At 36.1% G+C, this 21,774-nt stretch overlaps 1 protein-coding gene and 1 pseudogene across 2 annotated transcripts in view; both read left to right on the top strand.

Annotated features, from left to right (window-relative positions):
• Positions 1–18,824, top strand: part of LOC109553937 (zinc finger protein 33B-like) — a 54,259-nt gene extending 35,435 nt beyond the window's left edge. The window contains exons 2-7 of one of the 2 annotated variants that reach the window (XM_019954270.2): positions 475–533; positions 3,243–3,371; positions 6,479–6,641; positions 8,518–8,644; positions 8,904–8,999; positions 18,723–18,824. In XM_019954270.2, the coding sequence (XP_019809829.2) occupies positions 3,301–3,371; positions 6,479–6,641; positions 8,518–8,644; positions 8,904–8,999; positions 18,723–18,820 (555 nt within the window). In that variant the 5' untranslated portion in view covers positions 475–533; positions 3,243–3,300 and the 3' untranslated portion in view covers positions 18,821–18,824. Of the gene's footprint in view, positions 1–474; positions 534–3,242; positions 3,372–6,478; positions 6,642–8,517; positions 8,645–8,903; positions 9,000–18,719 lie in introns of both variants that reach the window. The other variant, XM_019954267.2, reaches the window with a different exon arrangement.
• A 526-nt stretch (positions 18,825–19,350) lies between these two features.
• On the top strand, positions 19,351–20,951 carry LOC109553936 (zinc finger protein 33B-like; annotated as a pseudogene).
• Positions 20,952–21,774: the final 823 nt, after the last annotated feature.

The following is a 21,774-nucleotide window of genomic DNA, read 5'->3' as shown; positions in this document are numbered from 1 at the left end:
GAAAAACACTTAAAAAGTAATGTTACCTTAAAGTGCCTCCTTCCCTTTTTTCACAGCTTTGGGTGAATTCTCTGTTTCAAGTAGTAAATAAGAAAATAACCATGGATGTTACAATATTTGCTGTATAACTTAATGAAGGCTTAGTGTTCCTTCACTTAGAATATTGTAATTTAACCAATTTCCTTATAATTTCTTAATTTCTTTCAAATAAAGAGCTACATATGTTGTTTTTAAAAAGTAGAAACTAATTTCATTCAGCCAGTGAAAAATTTTCGCACCCAATATCTGCATGACCATAGACATGTGGATACTTTTTCCTTATGTCCCTTCTTGCCCCTTCTCCAGAATGAGAAGGATATTCCTTCACAGAGAAGCATTTAACCAGGTGATGTTTGTAGCTATTTAAATATGCAAATCCAAGAGTTGCAGGCAATCTGTACCCCTAATGATTTTATTCCTCTTTTTCTATTCCAGCTATACCTTCAGAGATTTCAGCATTTTTCCAAGACCAGCAAAATATGAAGAAATTCTGTGTGAGTTGTTGTAAGTCTTTCTACAGTTTGTTTTACAATGTATTTTATGAGGTTAATGAGTCCTAGATTTGACACAGAACAGTAGAAATATATCAAATGAACCTGAGGGAAACAGTCTAGCATAATTGTTCTCAAACTTTAATGTGCATTAAAATCACCTGGAAAGTTTGTAAAACCCAGAATGAGGCCTGAGATTGCAGGTGATGGTGATATTAACCTTTCCAGGCCAGTAGCATTGGAATAGTAAGTCACTAGAGCAGAGTTGGCAAGGAGACACACACACACACACTCTCTCTCTCTCTGGCTCTCTCTCTGTCTCTAAGAGGTTATGCGGTTATCAGAGTGAGCTGCAAATATTTCTGACTGTTCTGGTAGTTATGACCAAAAATAAGACTCTTACATGGCTTTCATTGATCATGTGAATAAAGCTGCCTGATTCCTTTTGGAACCTAAAGACTTTCTGGCATTGAAACCTCAAAACAAAACAAAACAAAACCTTTTGTTTCTTTTCATGTAAATGATGAACATCCTTCTAGTGGCAACCATGAAATAAATGCCTGAAATCATTCTTCAATGGATGCCAATAATGGTCCCAAGTAAAACTCAGTTAATGAGGTTTCTCAGGAGACCATATTACTGATGCTTGTGTAGACAGCTTTCTGTTGTCTACAGGATTTTTTCCCCCCACTCCTGGATAAAACTATGGTTAGAACATCTACAGAATAAGTTGACTGCATGTCCTTATAATAAACTTATAAAATTCTCTACCTTGCTTGATATGTAGTGTTCAGTTAATAGAAGAAATTTCTGCACATAATCAAATTTCAGTCTCCTTCATGCAGAATTCTTCCTCCTCATTTGCTAGAATTTGTTCAGTATAAGTCACCAATAATATATATTATTTAAACACATGTAAACAATTAGCCATTTTAACTTTAGTTTTTCTTGGCTGTGCTGTGTACACAGCGTGCAGGATCTTAGTTCCCTAACCAGGAATCAAACCCGTTCCCCTCTGCAGTGGAAGAAGAGTCCTAACCACGAGACCTCTAAGTCCCCTACTTAGCCATTTTAAAGTGTAAGTTCAGTGGCATTTAATACATTCACAGTGTTATGCAAGCATCATCACTGTCTAGTTCGAGAACATTTCCATCATCCCTGAATAAAACCTAATACCCTTAAAGTCATTCTCTATTCCCCTTTTTACCCCAGTCACTGGCAACCACTAATTTATGCTCTGATTTTAAAGACTTGCCTCTTCTAGCTATTTTATATAAATGTAACTATACAATTTGTGTTTTTTGTGTCTTCCTCTTAATATAATGTTTTCAAGCTTAATCTGTATTGTTGTATGTATCAGACTTTATTCCTTCCCCCCAGCTTTGTTAAGGTATAATTGACAAAATTGTAAGATATTTCAGTTGTATATCATGACAGTTTGATGTGAAAGGATTCCTCCCATCTAGTAAACACATCTGCCACCTCACATATTTATCTTTTTTTGTGTATGAGATATTTAAGTTCTCTCTTAGCAAATTTCTAACACTTAGCAAACATTGTTTTATAGTACAGTGTTATCGACATAGTCACCATGTTATACATTAGATTCTCAGACCTTTTTCATTTTATAGCTAATAGTATCCTTTTACCAAGATTTCATTTCTTTTCGTGACTCAATAATATTCCACTGTATTGATGTACCTCATTTTGTTTATACAGTTATCAATTAATAGACACCTTACAGCTATTGTGAATAGTGCTGCTGTCAATATTTTATACATTTTTGTTCGAAAACCTGTTTACTGCCTGTACCACTGCATCTTTTCCTGTCTTGAATATTCTCATTAAAGTAATGGTTCTTTTTTTTTTTTAAAGAAAGAAAACCTGTTTTTAACTGTGGTATTGGCTTAGTAGTGCAAGTGCTGGGTCCTGTGTTAATTATTTTTAACTACATGAGCAACCACTAAACTTTTTCACAACGGCTGCACAATTTTACATTTTTACTAACAATATATGAGATTTCCTGTTTTTCCTCATCCTCAACAGCACTTGTTGTCTACATTTTTTTTATTATAGCCTTCCTAGTGTATGTGAAGTCATATCTTACTTTTCCCTAATAACCAATGATCACCTTTTTATGTGCTTGTTGGGTAGTTCTATATCTACTTTGTGGACGTGTCTGTTCATGTCTTTTGTCCATCTTTAAATTGGGTTGTTTAATATCAAAGCATTTTGAGTTCTAGGCTTTCATCAGATATGATTTTAAAGTATTTTTTCCCATTCTTTGACTTGTTTTTCCATTCTCTTGATTGTATATACTTTGAATCAAAAAAGGTTTTAATTTTTATGAGTTTAGTTTATATATTTATCTTTTATCGTATGTGCTGTTGATGTCATATCTAAGAACTTGTTGCCAAATTAGGATCATGAAGATTTACTATGTTTTCTTCTAAAAGTGTTACAGTTTTAGCTCATATTTTTAGGTCTTTGATCTATTTTGAGTTAAGTTTGCATATATAACAGGAAGGGATCCAATCTTGTTTATTTGTATGTGGATATCCCATTGTCCCCACACCATTTATTGAAGATACTGTTTTTCCCCCTATTGAATGGCCTTGGTACTCTTGTTGAGAATTAGTTGACCAGAGATGTATAGGTTTGTGCTAAATCGCTTCAGTCATATCTGACTCTTTGCAACCCTATGGACTGTAGTCCATCAGGCTCTTCTCTCCATGAGATTCTCCAGGCAAGAATACTGATGTGAGCTACCATGCCATCCTCCAAGGGAATCTTTCCAACCCAGGGATTGAACCACATCTCTTATGTCTTCTGCATTGGCAGGTGAGTTCGTTACCACTAGCGTTGCCTGGTTAGTATAGGTTTATTTCCAGACTTTCAGTTTCGTTCACTGGATTTATATGTGTTTCATTATGCCAGTTCTGTACTGTTTAGATTCTCTAGCTTTGTGGCAAGTTTTGAAGTTAAGATGTGTTAGTCTTGTGATTTGTTTCTCTTTGTCAAGGTTGTTTTGGTTATTTGAGGTTTCTTGCATTTCCATGATCTTCAAATTTAAAGATCATGTCCATTTCTGCAAAAAAATGTCCAGTGGATTTTTCATCAAATATGTGAAACTATGGGGAGTATTCTGATCTTGACTATATTAAGTATTTTATCCCATGAACAAGGAATGTCCTTCCACTTATTTAGGTCTTTAATTTCTTTCAACAAAGTTTTGTAATTTTCAGTGAATATAAGTCTTGTACCTCATTGATTAACTCTGTTCTGAAGTATTTTATTCTTTTGGATGCTATCATAAGTAGAGCTGTTTTCTTAATTTACTTTTGGATTGTTCATTGTCAGTGTGTAGTAAAACAACAGAGTTTTTTTTGTGTTAATCTTGTGTTCTACAATTTTATTGAATTTATTAGCTCTAATAGTTTTTAGATGGATTCTTTGGGATTTTCTGTGTATAGGATTATGTTCTACAGATAGAGGTAGTTTTACTTAACTCTTTCTAATTTGGATGCCTTTATTTCTTTTTATTACCTGATTTTCTCTAGCTGGAACTTCTTTTACAGTGTTGAATAGAAGTGTCCAAAGTGAATATTCTCGTCTTGTTCCTCACTTAAGTGGGAAAGCTTTCAGTCTTTTACCCTTGAATATTTTTAGCTGTGAGTTTTTCATGCATGCCTTTATATCATGTTGAGAAGTTCACTTCTGTTCCTAGTTTATTGAGTGATTTTATCCTGAAAAGGTTTTTATTGTAGTCAAATGCTTTTTCTGCTTCATTTGAGCAATTTGTGGGGATTTTTATCATTATTTAGTATATTAAATTGATTTTCTCATGTTGCATTCCTGGTATAAATTCTACTTCATCGTGATTCATGATTGATTGATTGCTGCACCAGATGGCTTGTGGAATCCTGGTTCCCCTATCAGGGGTCGAATCTGTGCCTCCTGCAGTGAAAGTACAGAGTCCTAACTACTGGACTGCCAGCAAATTCCCCGTGACCCTTTTAATATGTTGTTTGGGCTCAATCTTACAGTATTTTGTTGAGTATATTACATTTATATTCATAAGGCATATTGACCTGTAATTTCATTTCATTGTGATTCCTTTATTTGGCTTAAATATTAGGGTAATTAACACTGGCCTCATTGAATTAAGAATTACAGTTTATCCTTGAACTACATAGGTTTAAACTGCATAGGTCCACTCATGTAGATTTTTTTAAGTGCTAAATATTACAGTACTGCACAATCCACAGTTGGTTGAGTCTACAGATGCAGAAACAGATAAGGAGGGCCAACTCTAACTGCACTGAGGTCATTACCCCTAACCCCTGTTTTTTTCAGGGGTCGACTATTTCTTCCATTTATTTTTGGAAGAGCTATTCTTCTTTAAATGTTTGCTAAAATTCACCAGTGAAGTCATCTGGTTCTGGACTTTCCTTTGTTGAGAGATTTTTGATTACTGATTTGATCTCTTTGCTTGCTATTTACTTTTGTATTTCTTCCTGAGTCAATTGGTTATTTCTGTGTTTCTAGGAATTTATTCATTTAAGTTTCTAATTTTTTGACATATAATTGTTTGTAGTATTGTCTTTTTATTTTTATTTTCTTTTTATTTCTGTTAGGTCAGTAAAAGTATTTTCATTTCTGATTTTAATATTTTGAGTCTTTTCTCTTTTTTCTTTGTCAGTCTGGCTCAAAGTTTGTTAATATTGTTGATTTATTTTCAGAGAAGCAACTTTTGGCTTTGTTCATTCTATTTTTATACTCCACTTATTTATCTCTCTAATTTTTATTGTCTTTCTTCTTGCCAGAGATAAGAATATATAATCCTTACTATATCACAGTATCACCAGGATAGAGACAAATGGGGAGAACACTGTCTGATTACAGAAGCAGAGATTGGAGTATTGCACCTTCAATCTAAAGATTGTCACATATTGCTGGCTACCATCAGAAGTGAAGGGGAGGCAAAGATAATATCTGTCTAGAGTCACAGAGGCACTTTTTAAAAATTCTAATATTTATTTAATATTGGTCCAAGTTGATTAATACTGTATTTATTAAAGTCATATAATGTCTTATTATGAGACCATACCACATTTTAGTTTTCCATTTCTTTACTGAAAGACACTTGTCATTTCCATTTTTTCATTGTCATGTATAATACAGGCATACCTTGTTTTATTGTGCTTTGCTTTATTGCACTTAACAGATACTGCATTATTATTATTTTTTAATAAATTGAAGGTTTATGTTAACCCTGCATTGAGTCTTTGGCACATTGTTCCAAAAGCATACGTGCTTCATATCAATGTGTCATATTTTGGTAATTTTCACAATATTTCAACTTTTTCATTATTATTATATTTGTCATGGTGATCTGTGATCAGTGATCTTTGATGTTACTATTGTAATTGTTTTGGACCCCCACAAACCACATTCATGTAAGATTAACTTACATATTGTATGTGTTCTGGCTGTTCTACCAACCAGCTGTTTCCAAGTTTATTTACCTTTCCTCAGGCCTCCACATTCCCTGAGACAAAAAAGTATTGGCATTAGACCAGTTAATAACTCTACAATGGCCTCTCAGTGTCAAAGTGAAAGTAAGAGTCATACATCTCTCACTTTAAATCAAAAGCTGGAAATGATTAAATTTAGTGAGGAAAGCATTTTGAAAGCCTAGACAGACCAAAAACTAGGCCTCTTGCCCCAAACTGTTAATTAAGTTGTGAATGCAAAAGAAAAGTACTTAAAGGAAATTAAAAGTGCTACTCCAGTAAACACACACATGATAAGAAAGTAAAACAGCCTTTTTATGATATGAAAGTTTTAGTGGTTTGGATAGAAAATGAAACAAGCCACAACATTCCCTTAAATGAAAACCTAATCCAGAGGAAGACCCTAATTCTCTTTTCTTCAATTCCATGAAGGCTGAAAGAGGTGAGGAAAGCATCAGAAGAAATGTTTGAAGTTAGCAGAGACTGGTTCATGAGGTTTAAGGAAAGAAGCTGTCTCCATACCATCAAAGTGCAAGGTGAAGCAGCAGGTGCTGTTGTAGAAACTGCAGTAAGTTATCCAGGAGATCTAGCTAAGGTAATTAGTGAAGGTGGGTATACTGAATAGATTTTCAGTGTAGACAAAACATCCTATAGCCAGAAAAAGACAGAACTTCCCTGGTGGTCCAGTGGCTAAGACTCCATGTTCCCAGTGCAGGGGGCCCAGGTTTGATCCCTGGTCAGGGAACTAGATTCTCCATGCTGCAACTAAGAGTTCATATGTTGCAACTAAAGTACTTACATAATGCAACTAAAAGATCCCACGTGCCACAGTGAAGATTCCATGTGCTGCACCTAAGATCCAGCACATCAAAATAAATAAATCTTTTTTTTTAATCATTAAAATGTCAATTTTTAAAAAAATTTGAAGATGCCATCCAGGTCTTTCATAGCTAGAGAGAAGTCAATGCCTGGCTTCAAAGGACAGGCTGACTCTCTTGTTAGGGGCTATTGCAACTGTTGACTTTAAGTTGAAGCCAGTGCTCATTTGGCATATGAAAAGTCCTAGGTCCCTTAAGAATCTTCTCTGCTTTTGCTCTGTAAATGGAAGAACAGAGCCTGGATGACCTCACATTGGTTTACAACATGGTTTGGTAAATATTTTAAGCCCACTATTGAGACTTACTGCTCAGAAAAAAAAATTCCTTTCAAAATATTACTGTTTGTTGACAGTGCACCTAGTCATCCAAGAGCTCTGATTGAGATGTACAATGAGATTAATGTTGTTTTCAACGCCTACTAATACAACATCTGCAGCCCACAGATCTAGGAGTGGTTTTGCTGTTCACATCTTATTATTTAAGAAATACATTTTGTAAGGTTTTAGCTGCCATAGATAATGATTCTTCTGATGGATCTGGTAAAGTAAGTTAAAAACCTTCTGGAAATGATTCACCATTCTGGAAACCATTAGGAATGTTTCTGATTCATAGGAAGAGGTTTATGTATCGACATTAACAGTCATTTGGAAGGATTTCAGCCCTCATGGATGACTTTGAGGAATTGAAGACTTCAGTGGAGGAAGTAATTGCAGATATGGTAGAAATAGCAAGAGAACTAGAATCGGAAGTGGAGCATGAGGATGTTACTGAATTACTCCAATCTCTTGGTACAACTTTACTGATGAGGAGTTGCTTCTTATAAATGAGCAAAGAAAGTGGTTTCTTGAGATGGAATCTACTCTTGATGAAAACTGTGAAACAGTCTGTTCAGTTATGGGAAGTAAATACTCAGGTGCCTACCTACATTTTTTTCTAAATCATAAATTTGTAAATAAATTTCCCAGATGCAAGAGTAACCAGATATTTTGGACACCCCTATTCTACAGGTGTTAGGTCCAAAATTATTCAATAACTCATTCCTTGAATACCTCTATAGCTTTTAATCTTATCATAGTCCTGAATGGCACTCTCTTATGTGCTAATTGTTATTCTTTTAACTATATATTTTAGATGTATACTTGGTTATGCTGTGGCCCTATGTTCATGAGTATCACTCTAATATTTTTTTAACCTCCTCAGTGAAACCTACCCTAATAGCAGGAATAGATCTTTTGTCCCCTTTGCAATCTCTATCAACTTTGCCATCTTCTCACTATAATAACCTCTTATTGTAGTTATATGCATGTATGTTTGTTTTCAGATTATATGCACCTTGATAAAAATAACATTGCTTTGTCTTCAGATTCCCTCAAAGTAGGAGAGTTCTTTATGGCTTGCAGGCACCAATAACTTATAACAATAGTAGGGAATATCTATTATGATTTCTCCCTCTCCAACCAAGTAGAATGCAAAAGTAGACATCACACACATTTTTATTAATTCAGAATAGTGAACAGTATAACCACTTCATGCATATTTTCCATGTCTCCCAGTTATGATTACTTGAATTTGAACACAAATGTGCTATTTCAGGGATCCTTATCATTTGAGGATGTAACTGTGGGCTCCACTCAGGAGGAATGGCAGAAGCTGGACCCTGCTCAGAGGACCCTGTACAGGGATGTGATGCTGGAGAACTATAGTCACCTCATCTCAGTGGGTAGGGATTGTTTTCCATGTAGATTCCTAGTTGCACATCCTTGCTTGGTTGCTAAATCCTGTGGAAGCTTTTTTGGGTTTGATCATATTTAGGCTTCAGATTTAGGGTGAGTAGAAGGATTGTTGAAACACTGTAAAGAATGTTTTTCTTTTTCTAGTAAAAGTTTGAAATGGGTGTCTGAAGCTTCATTTTCTGTTTTCTTCAGAAGCCCCAAAGCCTGTGAGTCTAGCCCAATTCCCATGTCATTTCCTGTTCACAGGGTATTGCATCCCTAAACCAGAACTGATCTTCAAGTTGGAACAAGGAGAGCATCCATGGGTATTAGAGGCAGAGTCTCCAAGCCAGAGCTACCCAGGTGAGTTAAGGTGTGTTAAATAGGACACCTGGTGACAGGTATGAATTCTTTTTATTCTTAATTTTTGCTCATATGTTCATTTTTTCATTCAACAAATATTGAGTACCCACGAGCATCACTCAGGTTTTAGGTGTTGGAAATACATCAGTGAACTAAATTTTGTCCCTGACCTCATGGAGCTTACATTCTGATAGGGAGAGAAGGACAATCAACAAACAATAACACATGTATATATATAAAATATGCCAGTAAATACCAAGGAAATCGAGAAGGGTAAGAATGATGGAGTGTTATACTTTAGAAAGGATATCAAGAAGGGCTTTCTGATGATATCAACTTGAATAAAATGAGAATGAGACTCGTGGAGAGTCTTGATGGCAAAGGTAACATCAAATGTCAGTCTACTAAGGCAATGATGTATTTGATGTGTTTGAGGACACATAAATATCACTCTGGATTGGGGGAAATGAATGAGCAATGAATAGTAAGAGTTGGCATTGTAAAGGCACTGGGAGCTCAAATTATGTAGGGCCATTTGGGCCATGATAAGGACTTTGATTTTATTCTGAGATGAGAAGCCATTGGCATAATTTAACCCAGTAAGCAACATACATTGATATGTCTTTTAAATTGATCTCTCTAACTGCTGAGTGAAGAAAATATTGGGGGAAGAGGGCTGAAAGCAAGAACATCAATCAGAATAGTATTTCTGTCTGTGTGAATGTGACGGTAGCTTATCCTTGGTTGAAAGTGGTGAGGAAGAATAAAAGTGATTGGCTTATGGATGTATGTTGAAGGTGGGAACCTATAAGATTTGCTGTTGAATTGGACAAGGAATATGAAAAAAAGACAAGAATCAAGAAAGACTCCAAGGATTTCATCCAGAAAAACTGGATCAATGAGCACCAATTGCCAAGATTGGGAAAAAATGGGGAGAAACAGTTTGGGAGGACTTAATAGGACTTTAATGGCAATGGCAAGCCACTCCAGTACTCTTGCCTAGAAAATCCCATGGATGGAGGAGCCTGGTAGGCTGCAGTCCATGGGGTCGGTACAAGTCGGACGCGACTGAGTGACTTCACTTTCACTTTTCACTTTTACACAATGGAGAAGGCAATGGCAACCCACTCCAGTGTTCTTGCCTGGAGAATCCCAGGGACGGCAGAGCCTGGTGGGCTGCCGTCTATGGGGTTGCACAGAGTCAGACACGACTGAAGCGACTTAGCAGTAGCAATAGGAGTTTAAATTGCACACATTGAGTTTCAGGTGACTATAAAATATCCAGGTTTACTTGTGAATCAGCATTTGGGTATATAAGCAGAAGTAGATTAGGGAAGAATCCAGGTGGTAGATATTTATTTGAAAAGTGTCAGCTATCACAGTATTTAAAGCTTCAAAATGTAGTATTTAAAGCTAAGGGATTAGATAACATCTCTCCTTAGGAGGAGGAATGCACATATTTGAAAGGTCTGAAGGCTTATACCCTGGGACACTACCTTTCAGAAGACATGAGAATGAGATGACTCAGAAGAAAAAAGAGAAGAAGCATTTGCAGATTGGGTGGAGAATGTGGTGTCCTATAGCTAAGTGAAGATGGTATTTAAAGGACAGAATGAACTTCTTTGAAGAAGGATGTGTGAAGTCAGCATTTTCTCCATCCTTGCCTTAGGTCATCCAGAATCATTAATATAAATGAGCAATACAAATTCAGTTTATGACACTAGAGAATATCTAAAATCGCAAATCAGCACAAGTATAAAAGTGTTAAAATCACTGAAAAACTCAAGTAGGAGTAGGCAGGTGGATGGAAAAAAGCATTTCTCTTCGTAAGAGAAGTTGGCAAAGTACTTTTCGGGGACAAAGTCAAGTAAATACTCTTGAGGTGTGAAACCTAACCTTTAGATTAACCACAATGTTGCCCCCAGGGAGGTAGAACTTCTTTGGATACAGTTTGGTTCTGTAAAGCAGACTCACTCGGGCTAAGTGTGGAAACAGATACTTAAACCGTATTTTTAAGTAGCAGTCTTATTTCTCTGACAATGTAAGAAAAGAGACTTTCTGTCTGTGGGGGGAAAAAAAGACCCTCTCAGACACCTAAACGTGGGTTAATAAACTTACATGCTGTCTTAGTGGGTAATCCTAGAACACTGAATTTAAAGCAAAAACTTACTTGATAGTAATTAGCTAGGATGTACAGTCAGTTCAGTCACTCAGTCGTGTCCAACTCTTCGTGACTCCATGGACTGCTGCACGCCAGGCTTCCCTGTCCATCACCAATTCCTGGAGCTTAATCAAACTCATGTACAGATCACCTTAAAAAATGAGCAAATGAGGAGTAAGGCTGGTGAAGAGGAATGGTAGGTGCAAAGGGGCCATTACCTAGTTAGCTATGGCTCTATGATAAGCACCTCTGGTTTCACAGTCAGCAAGACTTCATAGTCTTCATGTGAACCACTGTGTCCTCAAACAGTCTGCCAGAGAGGTGGAAGGGAAGTTTCTGTCTTCTTGTTCCTCTCTCTCATTAGATAAGACTGGTCTGTAGAGTGTTTAACTCCCTCTCACTTATGGATTATATCAAACAGCCTCTCTAGGTAACTGCTGGGGAAGCCAGAGTCTTCCTGGCTCCAGTTCAGCTCCTTAGGCAATGTAGTCTCTGTGAAGTCAGCACAACTTTTGGTGTTCCTCAGTTGGTAGCTGCAGTGGTGCCAACCCTGACTCCATGATTACCAACAGAGCAAGCCACTTGCTACTCTCTTGAGAAAGGAATGCAGATCTGAGTTGATCTATATACCAAGTCTGGTATGTGTGTAAAGCACTTGTTCATAAGGAATTATCCTGTTGGCCTAAGACATGGCTCTATTCCTTCTCCCAAGTAAACCTCATTTAGTTGGCTGTTTCTTAAAAAGCTCATGTTCTTTGAAGCTGAATAATCAAAAAGGAACCAGCACAAGTTCATTCAAGACAATTACAAGAAAAAAGGGGTGGAAAAGGTAACAAAAGGAGTAGATTAGATAAAGTTGTCTTATGATCACAGGGAGAAGGCAGTGGCATCTCACTCCAGTACTCTTGCCTGGAAAATCCCATGGATGGAGGAGCCTGGTAGGCTACAGTCCATGGGGTCTCAAAGAGTTGGACATGACTGAGTGACTTCACTTTCACTTTTCACTTCATGCATTGGAGAAGGAAATGGCAACCCACTCCAGTATTCTTGCCTGGAGAATCCCAGGGACAGAGAAGCCTGGTGGGTTGCTGTCTGTGGGGTCTCACAGAGTCGGACATGACTGAAGCAACTTAGCAGCAGCAGAAGCATGATCATAGTAGTTATAAAGTACATAAGAAATGTTATAAAATATTGAATCATGAATTTTAAATAGGATAATGCATCAATTACTATTGTGATAGAAGAATTCAAGAAATCTGCTGCTGCTGCTAAGTTGCTTCAGTCATGTCCAACTCTGTGTGACCCCATAGACGGCAGCCCACCAGGCTCCCCTGTTCCTGGGATTCTCCAGGCAAGAACACTGGAGTGGGTTGCCATTTCCTTCTCCAATGCATGAAAGTGAAAAGTGAAAGTGAAGTCACTCAGTTGTGTCTGACTCTTTGTGACCCCATGGACTGGAGCCTACCAGGCTCCTCTGTCCATGGGATTTTCCAGGCAAGAGTACTGGAGTGGGGTGCCATTGCCTTCTCTGAAGAAATATGCTAGTAAGGTAGAAAACAATTATGGGACGTCAAATTCAGAAAACAGTTGAAACAAAATCAGTGAAGTAAACAAATTAGAGTAATCTTAAGGAAGAATAGATACTGCTAAAATTATATACAGAAAGATGAGAAAAATAAGCAAGAAGAAACTGACATAAAATTTGAAGTAAATAACAGAATAAAAGAGATTCAATATGCATTCCATAAAAGCAATTTCTTCTCCAAAATAGAAAATCTTAATAACAGCCAGAGGGAAAGTCACATTGCCTCCTAAGGAATGAGACACTGCTCAGTTGAGTTCAGTTCAGTTGCTCAGCTGTGTCCGACTCTTTGCGACCCCATGAATTGCAGCACACCAGGCCTCTCTGTCCATCACCAACTCCCGGCATTCACCCAAACTCACGTCCATCGAGTTGGTGATGCCATCCAGCCATCTCATCCTCTGTTGTCCCCTTCTCCTGCCCCCAATCCCTCCCAACATCAGAGTCTTTTCCAATGAATCAGCTCTTCGCATGAGATGGCCAAAGTACTGGAGTTTCAGCTTTAGCATCATTCCTTCCAAAGAACACCCAGGACGGATCTCCTTTAGAATGGACTGGTTGGATCTCCTTGCAGCCCAAGGGACTCTCAAAAGTTTTCTTCAACACCACAGTTCAAAAGCATCAATTCTTCGGCGCTCAGCTTTCTTCACAGTCCAACTCTCACATCCGTACATGACTACTGGAAAAACCTTAGCCTTGACTAGACGGACCTTTGTTGGCAAAGTAATGTCTCTGCTTTTTAATATGTTGTCTAGGTTGGTCATAACTTTCCTTCCAAGGAGTAAGTGTCTTTTAATTTCATGGCTGCAATCACCATCTGCAGTGATTTTGGAGCCCCCAAAAATAAAGTCAGCCACTGTTTCCCCATCTATTTGCCATGAAGTGATGGGACCGGATGCCATGGTCTTAGTTTTCTGAATGTTGAGCTTTAAGCCAACTTATTCACTCTCCTCTTTCACTTTCAAGAGGATTTTTAGTTCCTCTTCACTTTCTGCCATAAGGGTGGTGTGAGAAACTGCTAGAGACATCTAAATTGAAGCAAAAAAAAACAAAGTCAATCTAGAATAATGAACTCAGCAAACTATTTTTTAAACGATGAGATTTGTCGAAGAGAAATAAAGCCAGATACTAGTTAAAGGCGATATAGGTTTTATTCATTAGCTATTGCAGTAGGGGGATAAAGTTTTTTTTTCTAAAACTGAGTTCAACTCTAAATACAGCAAAGACAGCTGAGGATTTGTAGCCAACAGAGTGAAGGGGTAAGTGAATAGAAAATTACTAAGAGTTAACATCAAGAGTAAGGAGATTCTTGCTAAACTGACCTTACAGAATTCTTGCTAAATTCAGGCCAAGGGTTTATATATCAAGGTTGAAACATGAGGAACTTTGGGCGAGGAAATACCAAGGGTGAGGAGATTCTCCCTAGACTGACAAGGATTCTTGCTAAAACTGCTCAGGAGAAACAGACACGAAAGGCAAGGTTGAGACCTAGTCAAGAATAGGTCTCAGAGGAGCTTAACTAAAATTTAGTCAAGGAGAGAATCTTTGTCAGGATATATCGTTAAATTTGGATTGGTTCTGAAATAAATTATAGAAGCAATACCTTTTAGTGTATAATTTTGTTAGTATAATTCTAACAGAGATACTACAGGAAGAGAAAAAAAAAATGAAACCTAAAGAATACTTGAGAGGAGTGGTAAGCAACAAGAAATTAGTAAACTTATAGGTAAGTCTAAATAATATATGGGTAAAAATAATTATGATACCTAATTTGTACGGCTAAAAAAGACTATGATATACTAAAAGACAGTTTCATAATTGAATTGGGAGTTGATCAAATTGCATTTGATTCTTCTGTTAGAAAAAGAGTTTCAGATTATAGAATCACTTTAGATTTTAAGTTAAATATTAATGACAAAATTTAAGGGACAGCCACCTAAAGTGGAGAAACAGGTGTGTATAACTTTCAAAGTTGTATAGAGGAGAAAATGGAAAAGATAACAAAAAACCAAATCAGTCTAAAACAAAGGAAGAAAGGTAGAGTAGAAGTAGTGATAAAGCTGACAGATATAAAGCAGAAAGTAAAATGTAGGAGACAATGTGATATAATAATGACCATAATTGTGTAAGGACTAAATTTACCAATCAGAAGTAAAATTGTCACATTGGATCTTCAAAAATAAAATTAATCTCTAAGACATCAGATTTTAGTGACTTGATATTTGTCTTTAGCATCTTTTGCTTTTGCAGTATTCAATGTTTTACCTGTCTGCAGAGTATCTCTTATAGGATACTCCAGTTCGTCCAGTATAGCAAGAACTACTATTGAAATCATCATTCACAAAGCACAATCTTCCATACTTATTTTCATTCATTAGATTCTATGAACCTTCTACTCTTAAAACTGATATACCATCATTTTATTTTTCTCTCATCCTTTCTTACAGATACTATTGTTATACTTTTGTAAAAGCGTTAAAAATATTTTTATTTTCTCATTTTCCACTGAGACCACCCAAAACACTAACCATATTCTTTTAGTTTGTTCTAATTTCCAAATGAAATTATATTCTCCCCAAACTATTTAGTTTATCATGTTATTAACTTGAGTTACTTTTTCCCCAAAATGTAATATATGACATCTAAGTTTTTCTTTTTTAATCATGCTTAAAATACTGCTATATCTCATCTCTGTGGAACAAAACTGGGGCTGCTAAACTCCCATTTAATCCTTCATGAATATGATCCATATATATGCTTTCCTTTCCTACAGCTATGTCTTGGATTCTGTATACTTAATGATTCTCATGAATTAGTATGTGAAAGTACATGGAGCAGAGCCTGGGTTGTGGTGATAGTTTGTTAATTTTCCTGTTATTGTTATTATTAACATTTTTTAGCTTTTGTTTTTACTCTCCTTTTTAGATTGTTTTTTTATTTTGTTTGCCCAGCTTTTTGAAATGTTTCTTGCTTGTTTTGATTTGCCTTACCAGCTATAGATTCTGATTCTTGGTAGTGTATGGATATTGAATGAGGCTATTTTCTTATCTATGTTATACTTTCTCCAAAGAGAGCCTATCTTATTTTGTTATATAACTTATAATGGATATTGGATCATTTCTTAATTGTAACTCTTGATGAATGAGAGGCCCTTTATATTGATTCATTCAGACAACACTGAAAGAAAATAACTTTTCAATTCAGATATTGAGTTATAAACCTCTAGATTCCTGTTCAGAAATTAAAGGTTTGAACAAAACTTGAGATTTGTGTTTTTGAAACCACACGACTTGTTAAGAACCACTAATTCCAGTACTCAAAGGAAATCTGAGGTAAATACTTGTAAGATCATAGGTTTCAGTTAGAAAAAGGAGGAGAAAAAAAAGACAGCTGAATATTTTAAATTTTAGCAGTTAATAGAGGGTGTTTATGCTACAAAGGGTTAGGGTGACTGTGTGGATCACAATAAACTGTGGAAAATTCTGAAAGAGATGGGAATACCAGACCACCTGATCTGCCTCTTGAGAAATCTGTATGCAGGTCAGGAAGCAACAGTTAGAACTGGACATGGAACAACAGACTGGTTCCAAATAGGAAAAGGAGTACGTCAAGGCTATATATTGTCACCCTGTTTATTTAACTTATATGCAGAGTACATCGTGAGAAACGCTGGACTGGAAGAAACACAAGCTGGAATCAAGATTGCCGGGAGAAATATCAATAACCTCAGATATGCAGATGACACCACCCTTATGGCAGAAAGTGAAGAGGCACTCAAAAGCCTCTTGATGAAAGTGAAAAAACTGGAGAGTGAAAAAGTTGGCTTAAAGCTCAACATTCAGAAAATTAAGATCATGGCATGTGGTCCCATCACTTCATGGGAAATAGATGGGGAAACAGTGGAAACAGTGGCTGACTTTATTTTTCTGGGCTCCAAAATCACTGCAGATGGTGACTGCAGCCATGAAATTAAAAGACGCTTACTCCTTGGAAGGAAAGTTATGACCAACCTAGATAGCATATTCAAAAGCAGAGACGTTACTTTGCCAACAAAGGTCCGTCTAGTCAAGGCTATGGTTTTTCCTGTGGTCATGTATGGATGTGAGAGTTGGACTGTGAAGAAGGCTGAGTGCCGAAGAATTGATGCTTTTGAACTGTGATGTTGGAGAAGACTCTTGAGAGTCCCTTGGACTGCAAGGAGATCCAACCAGTCCATTCTGAAGGAGATCAGCCCTGGGATTTCTTTGGAAGGAATGATGCTAAAGCTGAAACTCCAGTACTTTGGCCACCTCATGTGAAGAGTTGACTCAATGGAAAAGAGTCTGATGCTGGGAGGGATTGGGGGCAAGAGGAGGAGGGGACGACAGAGGATGAGATGGCTGGATGGCATCACTGACTCGATGGACGTGAGTCTGAGTGAACTCCGGGAGTTGGTGATGGACAGGGAGGCCTGGCGTGCTGTGATTCATGGGGTCGCAAAGAGTCGTACACGACTGAGCGACTGATTTGATCTGATCTGATGCTACAAAGGAGTATTATTCAGTGTTGTGACAGAATTAGATGTACAGAATGTAATTGTTTTTAAATTTCAATATAAATATAACTTGGAATTGTAGAGATGTTGTAAAGATTTATTTGGAAACAGATATGACACAGTGTAATTTCCCTGATGTTTAATGTTTAGGTTCTGAGCAAAGCCAAAATGGAAATGTAAGCCTGTTTACTGAAAGTCTTGGTTGAACTTGATCAATTTCTGGCAATCTAATAGTCTGTCATTTTGAGAAAGAATACATTTATTATAGCTTTGTGGTGTGATAGTATAGATACCCAATATGAATATAGTTGGTAAAAAGTATTTTTTCCCCTAGAATTGTATCTATAGTCTAATTTGTCTAATGTTGCTTGGAAGCAAAGGGATCTGGGCAGGTTTTTGAGTAAGGTCATCATTGTTATATTGTATATACTGAATAGGAAGATAATAAGGTGAAGTCTAGCTGAGAATTCTTAGGGTAAATAAATATAAGTATCAGTAATTATTTTAGGTTAGGTCCTCCATGGTTTTAAATATAAATAAAACACAGAAACGTAGAGATCTGTTTAGAAGTTAAAAAAATGTATTAATGTATTAAACTCATCACAGCAAATTTAAGATGAGGAAAAGTTAGCATTTGTTAGTAGGGTAAGATAACTTTTGCAGAAACTTAGAGAATAATATGAATATACCAAAACTGAAAACAAATAGATCTGGCCCTCTTTCAATCTTTCTTGTCTCTTTGATTTTACATTCCTGGTAGACATTTGTAGACTTTGTAAGTCACATGAGTAGAGGGAGAATAAGAAAGTAGGCTGCTACAGGTCTTCTTAAGCAGGAACAAATTGGTGCTTTTCTATAAATTTAATTTTATATAAATTTAATCAGTATAATAAATTAATATATAAAACATTAAAATAATTTTAAAAAGAGAATTCAATTAGAAACACTGGAAACATGTAAAGCATAGAGATTTATCTATAGTATATTAAGTATAAGAAAATTAGATAACGTCTAATTTGTTTCCTTCAAAAGATCAAATCAATCCTCTGATATCTCTCCAGGGTACTCTTATATACTAATCTTCATTTCCTTTCTGGTTTTCTGCATTTCTCAGACCTGGCTCAGTCTTTTTCCCCCAAAATATGTCTTCCTTTATTCACTGTGCTTTTATTTATTTTTAACCCCTATAGTAAGTCTTGAAGTATTTACCTATGTAAACATTGTCAAATGTAGATGTCTTTATTCTGAGTTTTTATTCCCCATTTCCACTGTGTCAAGTTTTGTTTCTTTCTTCTAAGCTGAAACAATGGGGCACACAGACATCTTGGATTACTCTTATTTAAAGAAACTGAGTCAATCATATAAAAGGGTATTTGTATATAAGGGTAAGTTTATCATAATTATAATAAAATTAATAATGTACAGTTTTTTGCTTATTTCTAGCAGTCTGCAGGATTGTTAATCGGCTGGAACAGATTCAGGAAATGCACGACAGAGATTTCTGGCAAGCTCCATTTATCAACGACAAAACACTGACTATATAGAAAGGTAATGTATTAGGGAAAATGTTTAATTTCAGCACATACCCAGTTCCTTTCATAAAAATACCCTGTAAATGTGACACAAGTGGGATGAGTTTGAAATATATTTCAGAATTAATTATTGAGAAAAACTATTTAAGAAAGAAGTTTGGTGATCTCAGTGCATATGAAAAATTATTCCTTCATGTTAACCATGAAAAGCTCATGTAAGAGAGAAACCTTATGAATTAATTCAGAATAGAAAGTATGTCAGTCAAAATGAAGACTTCTTTCCATATGAGAAAATTAAACATGTAGAGCAGTCTTTTGAATATAAAGAATGTGGTGAAGATTTCTGTGAGAAGACAGTTTCATCACATATAAACAAGCTCACAAAATACAAGGTCCTTGTGAACATAATGAATGTGACAAAACATTCTGTAATTATTCAGTTCTCATGGTCCATAAGATAAGAGAAAGTCTTTATGAGTTTAGTGAATATGGTAAAACCTTTGAAAAGGTACCTCTCTTGAGACATTTGAAGCTGAAAGATTATGAACATAATGACAGTAGATAATTTCAGCAGATCAAACTTTCTTGATACAGAAAGAACATTTGAATGTAATAACCTGGGGGAACCTTTCTGGAAGTCAGTTCTTAATGTAACTCAGAAAACGTGCATAGGAGACAAGGTCTATGAATGTAATGAATGTGAAAAAGCATTCTGTGAAAAGTCAAAACTCACCAAACAGCAGAGAGTACATACAGGAGAGAAACATTATGAATGTAATGAATGTGGGAAATGCTTCTCTAGGAAATTCCTTCTCACTTTACATCAGCGAATCCACACTGGAGAGAACCCTATGAATGTAATGTATGTTGAAAATCCTTCTATAGGAATTCATACCTCATAATTCATCAGAGAATTCACACAGGAGAGAAACCTTATGAATGTAAAGAATGTGGAAAAAGCTTCTACCATAAGTCATATCTCACAATACACCAGAGAATTCACACAGGGGAGAAACCTATGAATGTAGTCAATGTGGGAAAACCTTCATAAGCAACTCAGTTTTCACAATACATCAGAAAACACACACAGGTGAGAAATTCTGTAAGTGTAATCAGTGTGGGAAATTCTTCAGGAATTCATACCTTACAATACATCAGAGAACTCACACAGGTGAGAAACCATATGAATGTAAGGTATGTGGGAAAACCTTTTGTCATAAGTCATATGTCACCAAACACCATAAAACTCACATAGGGGGGAAACCCTATTAATGTAATGAGTGTGGGAAAACCTTCAGTCGCAATTCAGGCCTAAAAGTACACCAGAGAACACACACAAAGGAGAAACCCTATGAATGTAATGAATGTGGGAAATCATTCTCTGAGAAATCAGTCCTCACGGTACATCAGAGAATACATACTGGGGAGAAACCTTACAAGTGTAATGAATGTGGAAAAACCTTTTACAATAAGTCGGATCTCACTAAACACCAGAGAACTCACACAGGTGAGAAACCCTATGAATGTAAGGAATGTAGGAAATTCTTCTCTAGAAATTTATATCTTACAGTTCACCAGAGAACTCACACAGGGGAGAAACCCTATGTGTGTAAAAAATTTGGGAAAACCTTTTACTATAAGTCTGACTATACGGTACATAAGAGAACACACAGAGGGGAGAAGTTGTATTACTGTGATCAGTGTGGGAAAACCTTCATTTGCAATTCTGTCCTCAGATCACATCAGAGAACTCACACAGGGGAGAAGCCCTATGAATGTAACGATTGTGGGAAATCTTTCTCTGAAAAATCAGTCCTTATTGTACATCAGAGGATACACACAGGGGAAAAACCTTATAAGGGTAATGAATGTGGGAAGCCCTTCTATCGTAAGTCAGATCTCACTAAACATCAGAGAACACACACGGGAAAAACCCTATGAGTGTAGTCATTGTCGGAAAACCTTCAGTTGCAACTCAGGTCTCAAAGTACATCAGAGAAGGCACATAAGGGAGAAAGCCTATGAATGTATTGAATTTGGGAAAACCTCTAAGAAATCAGTTCTCCCGATACATTCAAAATTACATACATGGGGAAAATCTATTAAATATATTAATAGCAATGGGAGAAATCTTAGTACCTAGCTATTCATACCTTGAAGTACTGTGGAAAATTCATACAGGACATGGCCCTTATTAATGTAAAGTGGTAAATTTTTTACTCTTAAATCATATTCTAAAACAAATGAAAGAGTTACCATGGGAGAAATTACTATGAATGTGATGAATATTGTTAATAAGACAACTTAAAATGAATACATGTGGAAGAAACCCTACTAATATATGTAGGGAGTGTGTGGAAATATAAATTAAGGCTTATTAAATAACTTAAGTAGGAGATAATCTTATGAATCAAACAGATGTGAGAAAATTTTCTTCCAGAAGTTGGCCACTACTAATAGATATACCACACCTGGGGGAAGCTGTCAACATCTTATATGTTTTTTGAGACCTTCATACACAAGTTGTAGTTATTGCATGTCAGGCAAATAATAGGGATGATATCAATAACCCAGCCTATGTTAAAAAATGCCATTTTATTGAACAAGAAAATTGATACTAAGTTGAAATCTTAAAGATTTTTTGAATGTGACGGTTTTAACAGAATTCAGATTTTATTATAGCTGAAGTTTGTTTTGAAGGAAGTCTATCAACTTAGGAAATATGGACAGAAATTTTCCTTATTCTAAATGTTATGTTTTGTAGTAATTTCAAATTTTTTCATAGAAATAAAACTGAAAATAGATATTTACAAAAATATTAACTGTGGAATGTGAAGCTTTTTTAAAAGCACACATTGAATAATCTTCTAAGTCTCTGATTTTACTTTTGGAGAAACACATGTTGCTCATGGTCCTCCCCATCATGAGTTATTACATGTGTTTGATGAATCTGAACCCCAACTGTG

The sequence above is a fragment of the Bos indicus genome, chromosome 28 (assembly GCF_029378745.1).
Source record: "Bos indicus isolate NIAB-ARS_2022 breed Sahiwal x Tharparkar chromosome 28, NIAB-ARS_B.indTharparkar_mat_pri_1.0, whole genome shotgun sequence".
Classification (NCBI taxonomy): Eukaryota; Metazoa; Chordata; class Mammalia; order Artiodactyla; family Bovidae; genus Bos; species Bos indicus.
Note: the sequence above shows the minus strand (reverse complement) of the source record. Positions and strands in the feature narration are given on the sequence as shown.